We start from the raw sequence: 19,946 nt of genomic DNA, 5'->3' as shown, positions 1-19,946 counted from the left end.
TTTGACAGCTTGTCAATCCCTGTGTCTTACGATCAAAAATCTCTTACAGATTGAGGAGTGCGTTATAATGCTCGTAAGATTCCTCCTCCCCCTGACTTGGTCATGTCACTAATTTGGTGCGATAACCGTTTTTTCGGCATCGTCTAAAGAACTCTTTTTGAACATACTTGGGCAAAGACATGAAAGAAAACCGTCAATGGACAGGAGCTATATTAGACGAATTATTAGTCATAGTCAAAGAAAAAAAACCGATAAACATGATCTCGGCGTCATGCGCAAACAAGTGACTACCTACATCGAGGAAATTGAAACCTTCGACCATGAAGTGGGAGAAAAAAATACATACCATCGGTTATAATGTCAAGTGATGCCTTTATTTTTGGTCTATGTCACTTATTTTCAAGTTCATTTCTCTAAAGACCTTGTATGACAACGTGTTGTGTGACAAATAATGTTTTGGGACTCTTATAAATACAACTTCTGCTCACAGTCCTAGTCGGTTAGACTAGTATGTCTAACTAGCGATACCCAAACGCGTAATATAGGGTCCATTCTCTTTTCTTTATGTTGTGTGACAATAAATATTACATTGCTGTCTGTTGTCAACAGACAACAATCATCCACTTGTTGACAACAATTATCCACTTGTCTCTGATAATGACTTCTGCACAGGTTGTCGAAACGTCAGTCACTGCCACCGACAACAGTCCTTCTCAGGACTACACTCACCCAGACGATCAGACTACACCTTCACAATAATTATTACGTATGCAAAAAACAGTGTGTTTGACTTAATCCCTTCGCCATCTTGGATTCTTTTGTTCCCTCTGTGTGAGACGTCACCTTGAAAACCGTTATTTTTTTTTTTTGAGATGCAAAAACCCTACGCATTATGAATACTAATTTTCTAAACCCTAAACCCTACCCCTAAACCCTAACCCTAAACCCCTCGTGCACCTACGCCATATAAATAACTAGTTAATCAGAGTGACTCGAACCCAAGCCTCTACGGAATGGCCAGGATGATCCCCTAAACTACTCTGTAGGTTATTCTGTAGTTCAGGAGTTGCGCTTATCGGTCCAGGTGTAACTTGGACATCCATATCAACGGATAATTCTTTGATGTAGCCATATTCTGACAGTGTAGCCACCTCCATTCTATGTTTGCACAATTTCGTAATTGGGCTCTTGACTGAGTTTCGGGCCGCTCGAAGCTCTAGCGCTCGAAGACATCGACATCGCGAGCAAAATAGCGTATTTTGGCTGCGTTGAACCAAAAAATCTACTCCGGCTAAACCCAAAGTAGTTTAGACTGATTTAAATCCACATTTTGTGTCGTTAGACACAGTATTTACGTATCTGAAAGCAAGTAATGCGAGAGCCCAAAACAAAGGCCGCCAGCCGGCGCCATACATATTTACTTAACTTAACTCATTAGCCCTCTCAGTAGTCAGTCAGTTTTGTCCAATTTAGATGTTTCAATAGTACCACCTTGGCTGTGAAATACTAACGTCTACCGCTTTCGTAGTTACCAAGTGCAAGTTGATTGACGAGGTTTTTTATCCATAAGCTTTTCGCAGTGCTTGACTACAGGTACCATAATTCTGTAGGACAATGAAAGAAACTGCGTAGCGAAGATGCAAGAGACTGTGACCGTATATATTGGATGAAGATTCCTTTTCCAAATACTCGCACATACCTGAAGCAAAACTGTTTCTTTTCGCCATTTTATATAGAAAATTTTATAACAGACAAAAAGTTTCGAAAACAATTTATTGAGACGAGTTGAAGGTTAAGAGGAAGTTGATTATTCTGATAGTGAAAGTAATTACTAAGCCGCGAGGAACTTTTTCATTATTTTTTTTTCTTCAAAATTCTGTCAATTAGCGAGGCCTGTTCGCGGGTAGCACTGAAGTGCGTAGGTGGCACTGTTTTGGTTTAACTTGGACATTTGTATTCCTTTTTTTAGAAGCACTCCTCTTTGTAATGAGTCTAAAGAGTCTGAAAAGCCTTCAGGTAAACAAAGAAATTTCGTAACAATGATGCGTAAATTGAAAGGTAATAAAGACGCGGAAGGTTTATTGACTTGGCAGGTTTGACTCTGAAAATTTGAATTTCCACGAATATTAGGGGATCAGCGTGTTTTGAAACTACATCAAAGGATACTTCCCCTAATCTCCATAACTTAGATCGAAATTAGGTACGTACTTAATATTGACTTTCAGCCAGTCGTTACTAGAGCGAGTTATGAAGCATTTCCACTCAATAAACAAGTCTTTACCTGCTGCACTCTAAGTTCTTTCTGTCGAGAGTGATCATTAACAGGTATAAACTAGTTGGGAGGTGCAGTGTTTTGAACTGTTTTACTGGTGCACCCAAGTGGTCTGCGTGAAAATGAGCTCATCAGATTATTTCGAGGGTAGAGCGAGAACTTTCCCTACTATCCTTAGTATTTTGCTCGGAATCAGATTAGCATCGATTTTTACTTGCGCTGGTGACTAACTCGGCTCGTAACAACGAATTCAAAAACTGTGGATGTGATAAGTTATTTAGTCTATCATGGCTTGAGAGAAATAACACTGCCTGTATATGATGATTTTGAGGATTATCAGCTTCATATAATATAGCAATTTTATTACAGATTTGGTGAAAGGTGAAAAAGATTTTAACCGTGTCAGTGTTATTTTACATGGTGATCGGGGGTGAGTTTTATTGTTTCGAACATATTTTCCTCTCTAAGAAGTCGAAAAAGCACCTCATTTCACTTCAGTTTTTCAGCGGAAGAAAGACAAGATTTGCATATGCCATTGCAGAAAACAAACAAGGAGACTCTTACTCCAAAACACGGTCACTTACAATTTGTCTTTCCGTGGCATTTCAAACTAAACAGGGGTGAATCTTCACAATTGATCGTCGTTGGAAATGAGTAATACTTTCTGTAAAAAATCTCTCAGTGATTTTTAAGAGAAGATCGTCGCTATGGTCATTTAACTCGTGTGCGTTTGCCATACAAATACTGCTGTTCATCTAAAGGTGTGCATGCGCTTTAATTCCTCTCCTTTCCTGTCCAATTCACAGTTATCGGATTGTAACAGATACGTGTTAAAAAAATGTTTCAAAGTTTGCTTGGAAGCCTTTTAAGTTACCTTTACCATTACTTAAAATAAAATGTTTCGGTGAAGCCTCTCTCTTTAATTTGAGTAACCTCTGTTTTCTTTATCATGTACTCGCTAAAAAATTCTTCAGTTTATGGCTAGTGAATTAACTATGTCTGTTCACCCCCACCTTGGTAATTAATTGTCAACCGTCATTCATTCTAGAAACCTTTCTATTTTATGAGTCTCAAGAGTCTAAATAGCCTTTGGGTAAACAAAGAAATTTCATAACAAGGATGCGTAAATTGAACGTAATTATCAAAGTCATGTAAATTTAATTGACTGAAAACTTAGTTTCTCAGTAGAAATCGCCTATGGAATAGGAGTGTTTTAAAAGTTAATTAAAGGAATCGTCGAAATTAGCCACATATTAATCTTTATTTTTATCCAGTGTCAAGTGGTTTTCAAACATTTCATCTCAATAATATTGCACCTGCTGCACTGTAATTTCATCCTGTTTAGACTACTAGTGATAATTTACAAGTCTAATAGGTATAAACTAGGTGGGAGCTGCAGTATTTTGAACTGTTTTACCTCCGCCATCAAGTGGTTTTCGCAAGAATGAACTCCACGCATCAGGTTAAGAGGGGAGCGAGAACTTTCCCTGTTATCCTTGTTTTTTTGCTTGGAATCAGATTAGCATCAGTTATTGCTTGCAATGGTGAGTTTAAAATTATTTTGATAGAGGTGAATTTCAAAACCGTGTAGTTGTAGGATGCGATGAGGTATTAATTATGGCGTGAGCTGAGAAATAACACTTCCTTTATGTGATGACTTGAGGGATTATCTGCCTCACTTAAAACAACAATTACAGTTTTGATCAATTGGACAATATTCTAACCGGGTCAATGTTATTTTTTTCGCTCATCAAGGATGAGAATTATTTGTTTCGAACTAATTTTCCTAAATTGAAATTCGCCTCTCTTCCCCTCGATTACCGAGATCGCAGCTGCCAAGAGGATTTTACGAGAAACGATTCGGTGAAAAAAAAAAAATTTATAGAGTTTGATGATGATAGTTAAACAAAACTTTTAACTCTCACTGCTTGTATGTACTTAACATAACTGGTTGACTGATAGTGATAGGGCTTCCTTCTACACTCCAGGGATGTAGTGCGACAGTCATTTTCTATCGAGGTTACCGAAGGCAGCTCGCAACTAGCTCACGAAAAATCTCATCAACAGACCCTCATTTCGCTTAGAAATATTAATAGACTTGAAAGTCGATGGTTGAAATGCATTATTGTGTTCGCCTTGTATCGACTTGTGGCTTTTTTTTCTATGCCTGACCTTTGCCATCCATGTTTTTTTCACTTCGTCTTTCCTAAACTCCGTTTAGGAAAGTTCCAGCTAGGCGCTCGACAGGAAATTTGAACCAGAAATTCATTGATAATTCATCGAGGTGACGTAACGCATGTCTTTTCTTATTCGAGTTGCATCAAAATTGAAAGCCATTAACAAGTGCGGATCGTGAGAAGATAAATACCAAAGAGGTTAAGTGTGGGCGTGTAAAAATCTGTCCATAACCCAGTGGCATATGATTAAAAAATTTAAACTTCACTAAAAGCGGAAATTGCTTCTTGAAGGAACAAATGGGAACTCTAGGCACGTGTTTGCGGGGCTTCACCAAAACAATAACCGTAGTCCGCCATTCTGTTAGTTGTTATCATTAGTCATGGGGAAAGGAAGTTGAAACCTTCATTTACGTTGGCGCTTTCCAGTTGTGACTGATTCAACCTTAGAAAAGGTTGAAATGGCAACTTTATATAAATTTGACCGAGAGAAGCCATTAATCGTCTCTGTTTTTGTCAAATTCTCCGGAATCGTGTTCCCCTTTTTGTGGAGGCTGCACAGGTAGGGACATAACATGGAAGCAATGCTATATTAGCCATTTTGTTTATTAAGTAAAGGTTTCTTTCGCTTATTTCCACTCGTCGTCGAGAAATCCTTTGCGAATTTTCATTTTCTTTTTAAAATAGGCTCGTCTTTTTTTTGTTTGTTTACTCTAGGCTAAAAACTAAGAGTTATAATCCATGCCAATGGTGTATTTTAAACCTACAAATAATACTTCCTGCAAATATTCATTGTCTCTTGTTTGAGAGGAAAGAAAAAAAACGGCTAATACAGACGATTCAAAAAATAGTTTAAAAAATTTGGCTGTAAGTTTTCTTTTTCTTTCTTTTATTTTATTTTTTTTTTTAACCATTTTCGCTGCATTACCGCAGTAGGGTCAGACTAGAACGGAACATATGCGAACCATGCGAGCAGTCCACCCAATAAATCCCAACCATCCCACCCCAGGGGAGGACATCCATCACAAAGTAATCTCGTGCGTGGGAAATTAACGTCTCCTACCCCAAACCCTGTTGGAGACGGGACCTCCATTTATTTCTTTCTTTAATTTTGTTCTTTTTCTTTTCGGCATTTTTTGTTTTTTGCAGCTGACGAATGTCGCATCATCCAGTTTGAGGAACCGATAGCAAATAGGACAATTAAGGGGCATGTGATTAGGAGTAGTGAGGTCCTCAGTGAGGGGAGCTGTCGCACGATGTGTTATATGGAGCCTAACTGCGTCTCCATAAATGTGAAACCTTTAGACGGAGGAAAGTACAACTGTGAGTTGAATAACGCCACGGTTGATAAAGGTGAACTAACCTTCTTTGAAGAAGTGGATGCTTACTACTTGGCGATTAAGGTAAATCTTTCGCTTAAACTTAAAGTTTTGTTTGGAATGAGAAGAATTCAAAGTGGTACACTTGCTCAGCGCTTTACAATTTTAGACCAGCATTGTTATTTGTTGCTTTTTCTCCCCCTTTGATCTGAATCTGGCCTCATACCTACACATCCTCTTCGATGTTGTACATCAATAAGAGTTTTTGTTCTTTTGGGAGGAAACCCAACCTTATACATGTATAAGGCGGGCCATTAGCATTATTGTAATTCGACGTAGTTTATCATGCTTCCTTGTAAATGTTTATTCTAGTGTGGTAAATATGAATAATTAAGAAAGATGTTCTCTCCTTATTTGATCAGTGCGTTGTTTTTGTTTCTTTGGAACAGAATCCATGTAGTAGCAGCCCTTGTGTCAATAACGGAACTTGCCAAGTTGGTTTCACCAGCAAAGGGTTTCGATGTGTATGTGTTCCTGGATATGCTGGAGCAAATTGCAGTGGTACTGTAACATTTTGTAATTTTAAAAGTCTAGTTGTCCCTGATCCGTGATCAATATATATTCTCAAAACAGATGAAAATTTTGTTGATGGACACAAAAAGTCATCTACCTATAAGTTCTCATAGCTAAAACCTCGAGGAAAGTTGTTTTAACCTCCATAGGTACTTGAAATCAAACTAAAAATGCTAAGCATGTCAAATAGAATCGGCTGGTGTTTATCACTGACGCGTGACTATATATTTGCTTTATTAACCAAGCTTGAGGTCAAGATGGTTGGATATTGGCCGAGTTCTTTTTCTGCATTTTTATGGAACGAGTCGAAGTCGAGGCCATAAAAATGCAAAAAAAGAATGAGGCTAATATCGAGCCATCTTGACTGAACAAGTTCGGTTCATAAAAGATTTACTATATTGTAAAAAGATTTCGCTTTGTTGAGAGTTAAGATTGACTTGTTTACTTCGAGAGCCGGAAATGAAACCCGACTGTGTTTGTAGCACATCAAACTCACGAGAGTCGTTTCCGTTCTTCTATTTTGACTATCTTCTGCCGCTCTTTGCGTTTCCATCGCCAAAATTGTCCAAGAATTACGAACGTAGTTCTAGTTGTTTTTTCTTTATCTAGCGCGGGATCAATGCAGGCAATTCCGGGCAGGCAAGATGGGCCCATATTGCCCACTCGGGCAGCCAATGAGAACAAAGGATTCGCTTCATCTTGCCCATGGGCGCTGCGAGCGATGTAATAACGTGACTTAATCGAGATTTATCTGTGAGACAAAAGATAATACTTCATTAAAAATGCGCGGAAAACGCAGGCTGAACTTTGTGATAATCGCAACATCGTCTTTACGTCACGACATAATCTAATTAGGCTCCCCGTGGTTAAATCTGGAATTCTAAGCACGTTTTAGAAGTTTGCACCTTGTTTGATCATGAAATCAATACAGTAAGCTAGCCTTGCATAGCTAACCACGGCAGATTGGTTTTTGTGTCCCCTTTCGTTTCAAGTTCTCATCCATTTCCCATGGCGAAATTGTTTTCAATAACACATTCCGTAAGATCGGAGGGCGTCTGTTTTTCTTTGCTTATTCGAACACCTCTAAGTTTTAAGAAAGTTCCGGGGTAAACTTGAGCTTCATTTTGGACTTGAAAGAGGACAATTAAATTATTTCGTATAACGGCAGGTCAAATGTTCTTTGCCGAAGACGTTGAAGACGGGAAGCAATTTATGTGTAGATGTGACACACTCAAGCATTTGTCAGGCAAGGCTGAAATTATTTCAATCTTGTTCCCATCTTGTGATTTTACGGCCACGAATATCCATGAATAACGTTTTTTAACAACTTGTTTATATGATAATTTTTCTTATTAGTTAGCCACTGCTGTGAAACTTGTTAACTTTGCAACGGGGATCTTGTGCAGAGTTTAATGTAATAGTGACATTACCTAGAAGAGCCGCTAAGTAGAACACAAAACAACAAATAGCTACAGGAAAAAGATTACGGAAAGGATCAAAAGTCAGAGTAAAAGCGAAATAGAGGCAAAGTGCAAAATGGTTGAAATAGAAGAAGAATACCAAGTATAGAGCTGGAAACGGAATGAAATAGACAGGGTGAACAAGACCTGAGGATAAATGTATGCTACTGAACGATATGCCATTTGAAATTATTATTACAAACAAAGAATCTTAGCTGAGTTAAGAATATTCTTCTCAAATTGAGAGTTTTAGTTACAAAATTCACGGAAATTTGTTGGGCTGGAAACTGTTCGCAAATTAAAACGACTAAGTCGAGTAAAAGGCAATTGTTTTGATACTTCAGCTAATAGTAGTTCAGGTAATGTCGTGCCGTAAAGTCATTTCTGAACACCTGAAGGCTGTCAGCAACACCGTTGTTGAGGCCGAAATAGATTTGATTTTAGATCAAGTGTCCTCCAGCAGTCAGACTTTATCACCTGTTCCGGACATCACTGTGTTTTAGGCGTTGGATGAAGGAGAGGGTCACAGAGATGCCGTGCAAAGGCTAGAAGAGTTATCCAACCATGCTAAAGGAAAAACGCGCAGATCTTATCGCAGAATTAGTAAGGGATTTTTGAGAACAATTTTCTAGCTAACCCTTTTTCATGGTTTTCGTTGCTAAAAATTATCATTTAGAGGAAGATTTCCAAAATGTTACACAGCGCCAGTCTAGTCAAACTGTCAAAATGGCGCGGCAAGTTGGAATTGTTCCGGATTTTTTTTAAATTTGTGGTTTGCTTACAGAGACTTAATTTGTCTAATTACAGAGGCTGTGCAAAGGAAGACAAATGAGCAGTTGCCGCAAAAAATAACTTCTTACCAGCCAAACGCGAGGGCCGCACTGAGGATTATTAGCCCAAAATCGTGGTAGTGCGGAGCGAGCGCAGCGAGGTCCGTACAAAAAAAGACCGAGGGCCAATATTTCCCAATACAGCTCAAGCAAGCGATGTTACTAAGTATTTTATCATGGCGTTCGGGAAACTTCTTTAATTTTAATATTATCGGCTTTCGCGAACAAAAGTATACGGCTTATGACCGCTTCCACGGAAATGGTCCTTATGGCAAAATCCAGACCGAGTAAGAACTAATCAGAACGCTCGGATGTACTTCAAGACTGTCCTGCCCTATCATGAGTAAGTTGTTATAACCTTCAAGTTCGAGGTATTTCCATCGATAGTTCGTTTTCTCACTGAGATTTTTGGTTTGAAAATACATGTCTTTATTACCACTGACGTGCTTGCGTTTTTCTGCTAAATATTCATTGTAGAGAAAGAGTCACACACGATCACAACTTTGTTTTATTTTTATACGTGTGGTCGTTAACTTAATCGAATTAATTTTACTTAGCATACTAATTGACATTTCCCTTTTTAGATTTTGACTTTTAAAAAAAGTTGAATTAGTGTGAGTGACTTTATAAACGGATTAATCGCAGCTTCAACATCCGGGGCAACTCACAGGCTTTTGAGTGTCGTCCTTTGAACCTTACCTGGGTGGGGTAATAATTTGACCCGGAAGTGTCAAGTCTTTTCAGTGGAATCATAGTGATGGTTTACCTTCAAATGGAGGTACTTGAAGCGGATCGCTCAGGATATAGGGTCTATAAGGTCTAGGTTTTGGGGCTTGAATAGTCAAATAAATTACTGGTCGTGCTTTGTACAAAAGATGTGACAATGAAATGAGGGTCTCAATGGAAAGATGCCTTTCACGGCTAACGGTTACATTTTTTGGCCATTTTATACGGCTAGTGCAAATTTTTTACAGCTTTATTTTTTTAACTACTTACGGTTAAAATTTGTCAGTTTTTACACCTAATGCCTAATTTTTTCCGTTTCAATAACAGTTATCTCCATTGAGAACCGGTAAAATCTAGCACCTGGGCAGGGCATTTGAACATGATTTTGGCCCAGGGGGCTGGAACCAAGGGGGGGGGGGAAGCGATGTTGAAGCTTTGAATTGATCGACGCATCATTTTTTCTTCTAGCATAATATTTTCAGTATCCCTCCGTCAAACGATGTCATCTGTTTGATAATCACGGAGCAAAACCGTGCTACATTTTCTTCTTTTACTCACGACTGAGTCTTATGATTTTCGATTAAAAATAGTTACCAAAGAGGTTTTCAACGGGGTGGGGGTGGGTCCTCCTGCACGTGTATCTCTGCTTTTCAGAGAAACACTCTTCCAAGGTTACATATTCTAGATTATTTAATGAACAAGTTTTTTAAAAGTGTTTCTCTCACGGCCGAAAAAAAAAACCGCAAGAAAAGAACAATCAATTGTGATTGAAAATATTTCGACCTTGCGTGACAAACGTTTGAGTATGTTGAATTCATAGTAATATCAGATTGCTTCCCGTCTTCAACGTCTTCGGCAAAGAACATTTGACCTGCGCCGTTAAAAATGATGGAATTGTCCTCTTTCAAGTCCACAGTGAAGCTCATGTTTACCCCGGAACTTTCGTAAAACTTATATGTGTTCGAATACGCAAAGAAAAACAGACGCCCTCCGATCTTACGGAATGTGTTATTGTAAACAATTTCGCCATGGGAAGTGAATGAGAATTTGAAACGAAAGCGGAGATAAAAACCAATCTGCCGTGGTTAGCTATGCGAGGCTAGCTTACTGTATTGATTTTCTGATCAAACACGGTGCTAACTTCTAAAATGTGCTTGTAAACTCCGGATTTAACCACGGGGAGCCTAATTAGATTATATCGTGTCATAAAGACGATGTTGCGATTTTCACAAAGTTCAGCTAGGTTTTTCCGTGCGGAATTGAAAGATCATAACTAAAAGACTACACGAGTACATACGGGTAACATACGAGTAACATACGACTAACATACGGAACATACGGAACATACGGATACATACGAATACATATGACTAACATACGAGTAACATACGACTAACATACGAGTAACACACGGGTACATACGAATACCTGCGAATACGGGTACATAATCACGGGCACATACGAATACATACGAATACATGCGAATAAAAAAAATACGAAAAATACGAGTAAAATTCACGCGAGTGAATGTTTATGCAAAGTAACGAAAACTTCAGTAAAATATAACACGAGAGAGCAACAAATATTAGATATTTGCTCGTCACGCATTACTTCTCCGACTAAGGAAAGATTGCGTTACAAGAGCAAAGATCTTTGATATTAAACTGGTGGCCTGGATCATGCTTGGTAATCCGATGTACACAAAAATTGGCCTGTCGCGCAGTGGATGGTCTTCACTTGTTCAATCTTTACTGTGCACTGAACAGATTGAAGAGCGTAAAACTGATTTACAGATGACACAGTTGAGGAAGGAACCGCGATGTAGATGTAACTAACAGTGGAAGGACCCCAGGCCAACAGTTTAATAACAAGGATCTTTGCTCTTGTAACGCAATCTTTCCTTAGTCGGGGAAGTAATGCATGACGAGTAAATATCAAATATCTTTTGCTCTCTCATGTTATATTTTACTTAAGTTGTCGTTACTTTGCATGTTCCGTATGTTACTCGTATGTTACTCGTATTTTACTCGTATGTTATCCGTATGACTCGTGTGGAGTTTTGGTCATGATCGAATTGAAAAGACCCAAAGTAATTTTTATATCCTCGAAAACAACACCATTTCCGCTTATCACGAGCCTAACCTGAACCGATTCTGAGTTATACCGCAAGGGCAAAATAATAATTAAAAATTTGCTACGAAATGCGATATTTGGATTTTGAAATATTGGTGATTTTTAAAAGCGTCCCGTGAGCTCAAAATAAAATGAACCGGTCCCGTTTTAGAATTAAGCCATGCCTCAATCCTTCCTAAGCAAATTTGTCGAGTTGATACGAGCTTGCTTTTTTTTGCGCTTCTCATGAGCAAAGTTCACTTGCTTCTACTCGGGGCACTGATTTCCGCCATTTTACGGCTACCTACGCTCGTTTCAGTTTTCGTGAATTTTCTAGGATAAAGAAGCAAGTATGAAAAAGAAAAAACCTTACCACGTTTCTAAGGTCACTATAAGATATCTCTGAGCAAAATATGAAGATAGTCATTTTTCGGTCGATGTGCCACATCTCACGCGGTCTTGAAATAAAAGGTCGCTATTAATCTGCTATACTCATCACGTTTCTTGCCTTTAATTCGATCTTTCAATAGAGTTAACGTGGGATTCACAAAACTAATCGCCTAATTGTTCAATTTCAATTAGATTGCAACCAAGAAACGTTTTATATTCTTTTTAAGTGAATATATCAACGTATTGACTTTCTCGGAAAAAAAATGTTCTTCAATTAGCTTTAGTGTATTTGTACCTAATATGCTAAGCATATCTTTATAACGAACTGTGACATAATTGCTTCATCAAAAGTGTTAGTGCTAAAAACTGTTGTAAGCCACAGTTAGGCAATATTTTCCTTCTAAAAATATAAATCTTTCGAAATTTACGTAATATCTCATTTGCCAACTCATTTCTCTGACTTGACAGTGCTGCCAAAGTCTTGTAGCGACTTGAAGAGGCTCGATCCTAATTCAAAAAGTGGATCGTTTAAGATTGATGCTGATGGTGAAGGAGGATTGCTGCCTTTCCTCGTCAAATGTGACATGAGTGAAAAAAACGGAGTTGGTGTGACTGTCATAAGTCACGACAGCGAAAACAGGACATTGGTGGACAATTACACAAAGCCGGGATCCTACTCGCGAAATATAATTTACAAAGACGCGAACATAGTTCAACTGGTGAGTCTCATCAACGTTTCCCAGTTTTGCGAGCAGTTCATTAAGTACGAGTGCCTTGGTTCTACATTGGAAGATGGCTTTTGGGTTTCGCGTGATTCTCTGGAAATGACCTACTGGAGCGGTGCTGCACCTGAAAGTGACAAGTGCGCATGCGGAATGAACAACACATGTACCAAAATTCCAGGCAAACACACGCCCCACTCCTGTAACTGTCATGTGAATGACAATGTATGGCGTGAAGATAGTGGTTTTCTTACTAACAAGACACATCTGCCAGTTAAGCAGCTGAGGTTTGGGGATACAGGTATTGACCACAAGAAAATTGACGAGATGGGTTACCATACATTGGAAAAGTTTAAGTGTTATGGAGTCGCCTGATTGTATGAAATAAAAGAATCTTTAACCAATACTAACAGTCGGATCCAGTGGAAAACTTAATTAAGATAAAATTTGCGAGGCATTGTTAGTGATTCTTTTGAAAGGTTTATTTAACGATTCTTTTTTACTAATTTCGTGTGGCAAAACTTCATGAGGAGTCTCACAACGATAATTTGATGATGAAAAAATAACATACATTACAATTTTCAGTTCTTTGTAATTTATTTATTTATGGGCAATACCTAACCAGGCTGGCCCAGTTCTACCGCAAGCTGGTTTGAATGGTAGCCTGTATAGTCAATATAAATACGACAGATGTATCGCTTAACTGTCAAGAGATTGTAAACTTGGAGTGCCAATATAAAAGTTCTGAACGGTAATTGCGATTAATTCTATTTAGACTAGCTACGCTGCGATCTAACCGTTAATGCTTGTTATTTGTTAAGGGTAATAATTGACTTATTAATTCGTCTACGAGTGTAACTGAACATATCTGGATAATTTATTAATAACCGGCTTCAAATATGGTAGAAGTGCAGTGTTTTTTTCTTGTGCTTGCTCCACCTCACAACTAAAACTCAACTCAAGTTAGTGCTATTGAATATATTTCTTCCAGTATGTAAATACGCAGTGCTGTTGGTTTTTCGAAAAAATTCTAGCAGTTGCTCTTATTACAGTTTTTAGATCTAGTGCACTAGACTCTATTGATACTTTAACAACCGTAGATTAAAGTTAAAATTATTGGGGAGGACGACACGCAATTTGGCAACGTTTTGAAGAGTTCTTGACTACGCTAAAATGTTGCCTTGCTAGGCAGCTTGCCAGTACTTTTTACACTGACTGCAGTATTGATAATGTAATTGCTGACACTTGTACAAGTTGAGTAAAATGTTTACCAATCAAACTTTCAGCGTCCTTTTGAGGGGGGCGGGGGGTGCTATTACCTTCATTAAATGCCAAACTTTCATGACATGATAACTCACAAAGAAAACTATAGTTATCATTTCAGACAACTGACGCAGATCTTGGGAGCCACTGGGTAGCCAAGCCGTTATACCCATCATTGAAGGTTACTGTTCTAAATTAACTATGATATTGACCAGCGAGACAGCTTGTTAGGTTTGCATAGCTATAACATGGTGTCATTGTTTAAACTGACTGCAGCATTGATAATGTAATGACTGATATTTGTATTGAATGTGAGTAAAACCAACCAAACTCTGAGTTTCTCATTGGGTCGGGAGGGTTATCATGGCTTTTACCTTGATTAAATAGCAAACTCTCCGGACGTGGTAACTCACAATGACTATATAATAAACCATTTGAGACAGTTGACTCCGTTCTTGGGAGCAACTGGGTAACCAAGCTTTGATACCCATTTCTGAAGATTCTGAAGGTTATTATTCCCTATGATCCCTAAGAGTGACTAACATCTAATTTCTCCTCACATTATCACCGTTGAATCAAACAATAAAGTCAAGAGAATCAAGGAAAAGGCTACCAACTAAAGAAGTTCTCGATTGTTAAACAAATTCTTCTAGTCAGTAGCTTAGGACATTTATAGAGAACGGCATAGGGAATATGCATATATAGAGTGTGAAGGGTTGGAGGGCTTTTTACATCTATTTGTTTCCTGTATATCGGTGATAACATTGTACTTACACGAGAAACACATTTTATTTCAGTCATTCCTTTGATCAAGAATCTCATTTAGACATTACAATGAGATTTTCGGTCTCGATCAAGTTAAGACGGAAAAAAAGTTTACCTTCTTTATCAACCCAATTTAATATTTTGAGTTTTATGACTTTCAGTAATCTTACTTCCGTTGGAAGGTGTTACGAATAGAAATTTGCCTATTCCATCGAAAACCACGTTTTCCATAGGAATATATTTATGTCTATTGAACATGTGTGGCGTATTTTAGAAAGTACTCGCGTGGCTCTATTGAATCTTTAATTTCGGTTTGCGCAATATCCGAGTGAAGAAAATCACAGGCTGATTTTAATTGTTGAATTATGCACATTTTAATTTATCGTAATCCAAAATAATCTATCTTATTTAAAAAAAAAAAACTGAGACTTGGATGTTGGAAGGTGTGTATCTTTCCTTCACAGGTCTGGGAAGGACCAAACCTTTCTCAGGAGCAGCGTGTAATAACAATATGAATTAAACGTAATGTGCGATGCTGGCTGCATCACGAGTGTTGTAAGAGCAACATGGTGCATGGATACTGTTGTTTAGGAACAGCATTCTTATTAATTACTCAATAATCAAAACAAAACCCCGGCAGGCGCATTTGAAATCGTTGTAAATTCTCTGGCCGTTTTCTGGATAGGCACCTTAACAAATTTGCTTGCGAAACCGATTGAAATGTCGACTTAGGATAAATATGATTTTTTATCAAAGTGTCAACCGTCGCTATCATCGCTTTGTTTTCTAACTAGCATGATACCAAATATGAGACGAAGAATTTTTGCATCTTTCCCTTTGGACCACAAAAAGTTAGTCGTTCTAAGATTATTGTTTGGAGTGGAATGATAGCAGATGTAAAGAGTTTTATAATTTGCGTGCAGACCTTTTGCGCAGCAAATTATTTCATGCGTCGCCAGTGTTCTCGTTGCCTTCGATGGCGTTGTTTGCTCAGTCGCCAGTCATACTTATTCTGATGATTAGAAATTCGACAGAAAACTGCTATATACTCTTTAACTTGACGCTGTCACTGCATATCATACAAGGAGACAATTTCAGTGACTGCCTAAGCTACTCATAATTTGAGCACATTTGGGGATAGCACTAATTTCGGTAAACGAGCTTATAAATCCATTTCTTAAAAGCCTCGTTCGCTAACAGCTTTAATAAGTTTATATAGCTCTATGAGTAATAAAGATAGATAAACCTTCTAGTTGACTTTCACTGAAAGTAGAGAACATTGTTTGCCTCTAAGGTGTTTTAATTAGAATCTCGACTTTAACACGAATGTGTATTCAGTACCTGTTCTAATTTAACTCCTTCCATATGTTTTTCATACTGGTTTAACAGCGTCGACGAGAATGTCCACAAGAATGAGACTTTGGGCCTATTTTAAGAATGGAGCGACAAATTTCTGTTTTATCCTTTCTCTTTTGAAAGGAATCAGGCTGGCAACAGCTTTTGCTTGCACTGGTGAGTGTAAATCTAGAACAATTTGGAGTGTCTTATTTTCATCTATCGTTACAGGATGTGTTAAGTTTTACAAGTAGTAAAGTAGGTCTGGACTTGGTTATATTGTCTGAATTTTTCGTGTTAGAAATGTATTTACTATTCTCTCGCAAGGTTACACGTGAGATCGGCTGCCGTGAGCTGGTAAATTAGAAAACTAATTGTCACCATGTTTTTGTCATATCGAAACGAGTACTAAAACAAATTTCAAATACCCTAACGTCAAATTAAACACTAAGAAAAAATTTTATCAAGACCATCCAACATGGAAATGTCAGTTACCGATTGTTACCTCTAAGATCGATTCATAATTATTTACTAAATACCTGAAAACCATGTACGATGTTAGCCACCGTGGAGAAGTCTTACGATTCAAATGCAGTTAAAGAGTTATTCATGAATCTTTTCCCTTATTTTCTTTACCATTTACATTCAACTTCACAATTATTCTTGTCTAAGAAAGCCCAGAAGGAAACCACATCACGGTATAACATAACGTATGCGGCAAATTGATCAAAAGACTTATTTTCAAAGCTTGGATGAATTATGCAGTAGGCAAGCAGATGAAAGTTTTGCAAAACATTCAAGCGACTCCTTTCAAGTTATCTGCGTGAAATGAAGCGCCAGAATTGCCTGCAATGCAAGCTACTTTAGAGAGGAGGGGGTTTTCGGTTTTGCTGTTTGAGCTATTTTTTAGTTCAGTTTTTCGGTTTTTGTATAGGTAATCATATGATTTCGAGTGCAATTTGGAATAAATAAGCACGAGTAAATTTTTTCAAAGACAAACAAAATTGCATTAGCCCGTAAGGCGAGTGCAATTTGTGGTCTTTGAAAAATTTACAAGTGTTTATTTATTCCAAATTGCCTGAGAAAATAATGTGATTATCTATTAATAATATACATGAAAAAATACGAGGTAGCAGTCTTCGTTTTCAAAATTTGGAGTTTATTCTAAGTCTTTTTTGAAACAGGGTAAATTCGGCGCATTTTGGCTTTGCAAAACGAGAAATTTAAGGCATTTTCCAGAGGTTAATATAATGTTAAGTTTCGCTTTGAAAGCGTAAAATTGGCCGGAAAATAACGTTAAGTCTACAGTCAGGCTTTAAATAGATGTTGTGTCTTACCTGTTCTTGTGGTTTTGGTTGATTCTTTCATTATCCTTTCTTGTCCTAGTGATGAAAATTGTTCGTGAAGGCCGGTGCATACAGCGATGCAAAGAAACCTTTGTATCTAGTCTTTCTGGACTTCATAAAGTTGGGCGATATGTTCGATAATGCTTCCAAAGGGATCGTTTCCGTAGTGCTGACGCCACATATATTCTTGTAGGTTGCCATCGAAAAGTCCTTTGGATGTTCCTGTTTGGGGCAAACCTCGCTTGATTCCCCACCATATATTCTCGATGCCCTGTGTGTGCGCACCGGTGAATTCCGGCGCATTGAGGCCATTCCATCGCAACCCTTTTTTAAACATCGCGACTTGTACCGTCTCGCGATGAAGCACGTCGCGTCCAGCTAAGTTCATTGCTGCACCCAGCTCGAGGACATTTTACCGACGTCGCAAGCAGGTTTTGATCCTTACACCACTGTATGCACCGGTCGTGATCCGATAATATTCGAGAAAGTCGAATAAAATTCAGTATCTCCATCTCCGAGTTGTTTTTGTCCTTCTTTCTATCTTCTTCTTTCGTTGATATTAGAAAGAGGTAAAAGAAGAAGGTAAAAAGGAGAAAAAAAAAAGAAATAAAAACTGAGGAGAAGTTATTGGGAACAAAGGGGAGAAAGGAATTGGGAACAAAGGGGAGAAGGGAGAAGAACGTGAGAAAGGAATGGAGACGAAAAAGCCGCTCTTAATCAATTTCTCTTTTATTGAAGCAGTAAGTACTTATTAGTAATGTATATATGCTAAACCCATGGAAATAAGTCATTGACTTAAAAAACAATAGGGTGCATACATAATTAATGGCATTAAATGCATAATTAATGTATGGGGTTATATGGTACTTTTTCCCTATGCTGTCCTGTTGAGTGACTGTAACAATAGAATCTGAGTGAGGGTAACAATAGAATCCGAGCCCACAACGAACTCTGCCGATTTTGATCCGATTTTCCCCGGTCTTAACTCCCTTTTGTATCTACAGACTTCTGTGAAGTCGTAGATACTACGCTATCCAGAGTGTAAGTCCGTCCGTATGTCTGTAACAATAGAAACCTTCTAGAATGCTTGGAACTCAGTTCGGTCTTCTCCTCTATATATCGTCCGATTTTCCCGTTGGCGATCGTGATTGCAGTGTTTTTGTCTCCTGCAGGTTTTGTGTCCCATTGCTTCCACAAATGAAATATTTTCCCCCCAAAGGAGTTTATGTGTTGCATTGCGGCGATTATTAATATAAAACTTATTAATATAAACTTCAAAGTGAAGTATGCAAATTTCTCCTTGTGTGAAGAGATTACAAGTTTCATGGTTTCTATTAATAGGAGGCAAGACGAAAAAGACCAAGAGAGGACAAGACATATTTCGGAACGACAGTTTTATTCAAAACAGTTCTTGATTTACTGTTATAAACGAAAAACGTACGAATTTCTTACGTGTACAAAGCCCACGCGGTAAAATTCATCATGCGTAGATCGTTGTTTAGTTGACTTCAGGGCAAGAAATTGCGTAGTGTTATGTTGAAAATTCTGAAAGTACTACGATTTGACGCAAAATCTTCGATTAAACAATACTTTTCGAACACATAGTTAATCAAACCTAATATTTACCGGGCAATAGAATCGTCAAATTGTCGCTGGGCCCTGGTTGAAGTCGGGAAGTTCGGTTTCGGTTTACGGCCACAGTTCGCATCGCTTTGGATAGTTGTAGTGTCGTTGGCTCAAGAGCTTATTCTGTCACCTTTACGACCTTGGTATCCATTATTTTCCTGACAGAGTATTAGATAGCACTGCCACTTTATATTATGAGTTACACAAGGTCTAGCTTGATCGCAAAGGAACGAAAAATCCGACTTGAAAATTTTCAATGTCGGCCTCGCGAACGCTTTCTTTTTTTCAAGTTTGATCCTCTAGGGGCCGACAATTTAATTTTTGAGGGGGGTGGGTGATTTCTGGTCATCAAGAAATTTTTTTTCTAGCAATCTGCTATTTTTTTTCCGTTGTAAATGCCCTTTTTCTTCTGTTACATGATTTTTTTTTCTTCCAACAAGCGCTTGCAGGAAGTTTCTTTTTCAAAGTCGCCCACCCCCCCCCCCTTAAGAGCTAAATGGTCTGACCCTCAGTATGAACGCATAGAATGATGGCCTTCTAGTACTCCCTGACGCCATCAAAATATTTGTGTAAATGACGGATTCTTATTGGTTCGTTGAACTCCTAATCCTAGCCATGAGGGAAGGTTGGGGAAGAGAGGTAGGGGCGGTTACGGGTGGTTCAGGTGTCAATGTGTTAGCATATTATAATAATATATTTGTTTCCTTTCATCGCGGAGCTTAAATTTGTGGTTGCACTATATCTTGAGTTGTGAGTAGTTTCTAGTGTCGTTTCAGGGCGGTTAAATACGGTATTCTAAGTAATAACAGGTGCAGTAAGCTACATGCAGTCATTGACTGCCTATTTTTCTATTTGGGTTCCGGTTTCTCTTCGATCTGAACGGCGACTATGCGCCTCCACTGATCTCGAACAGCCATGATCCACTCGTCAATACTGTATCAGATCACTGGGATGCAAAAATTTATCGGCTTTGACGGTTTTGCATGCGGCTTTCGGCTTCTAAAGAATTTGCGGTTTTGCGCTTATGCTGCCC

At 38.3% G+C, this 19,946-nt stretch overlaps 1 protein-coding gene across 1 annotated transcript; it reads left to right on the top strand.

The window, feature by feature from the left end:
- The first annotated feature begins 3,690 nt into the window (after nt 1-3,690).
- On the top strand, nt 3,691-13,793 carry LOC148733047 (neurexin-4-like). The gene is made up of 4 exons (XM_088758584.1): nt 3,691-3,816; nt 5,596-5,849; nt 6,215-6,326; nt 12,325-13,793. Exons 1-4 carry the CDS (start codon nt 3,717-3,719, stop codon nt 12,951-12,953), a joined length of 1,095 nt encoding a protein of 364 aa, XP_088614710.1. The 5' UTR covers nt 3,691-3,716; the 3' UTR covers nt 12,954-13,793.
- Nucleotides 13,794-19,946: the final 6,153 nt, after the last annotated feature.

The sequence above is a fragment of the Stylophora pistillata genome, chromosome 4, assembly GCF_964205215.1.
Source record: "Stylophora pistillata chromosome 4, jaStyPist1.2, whole genome shotgun sequence".
Taxonomy (NCBI): Eukaryota; Metazoa; Cnidaria; class Anthozoa; order Scleractinia; family Pocilloporidae; genus Stylophora; species Stylophora pistillata.
Note: the sequence above shows the minus strand (reverse complement) of the source record. Positions and strands in the feature narration are given on the sequence as shown.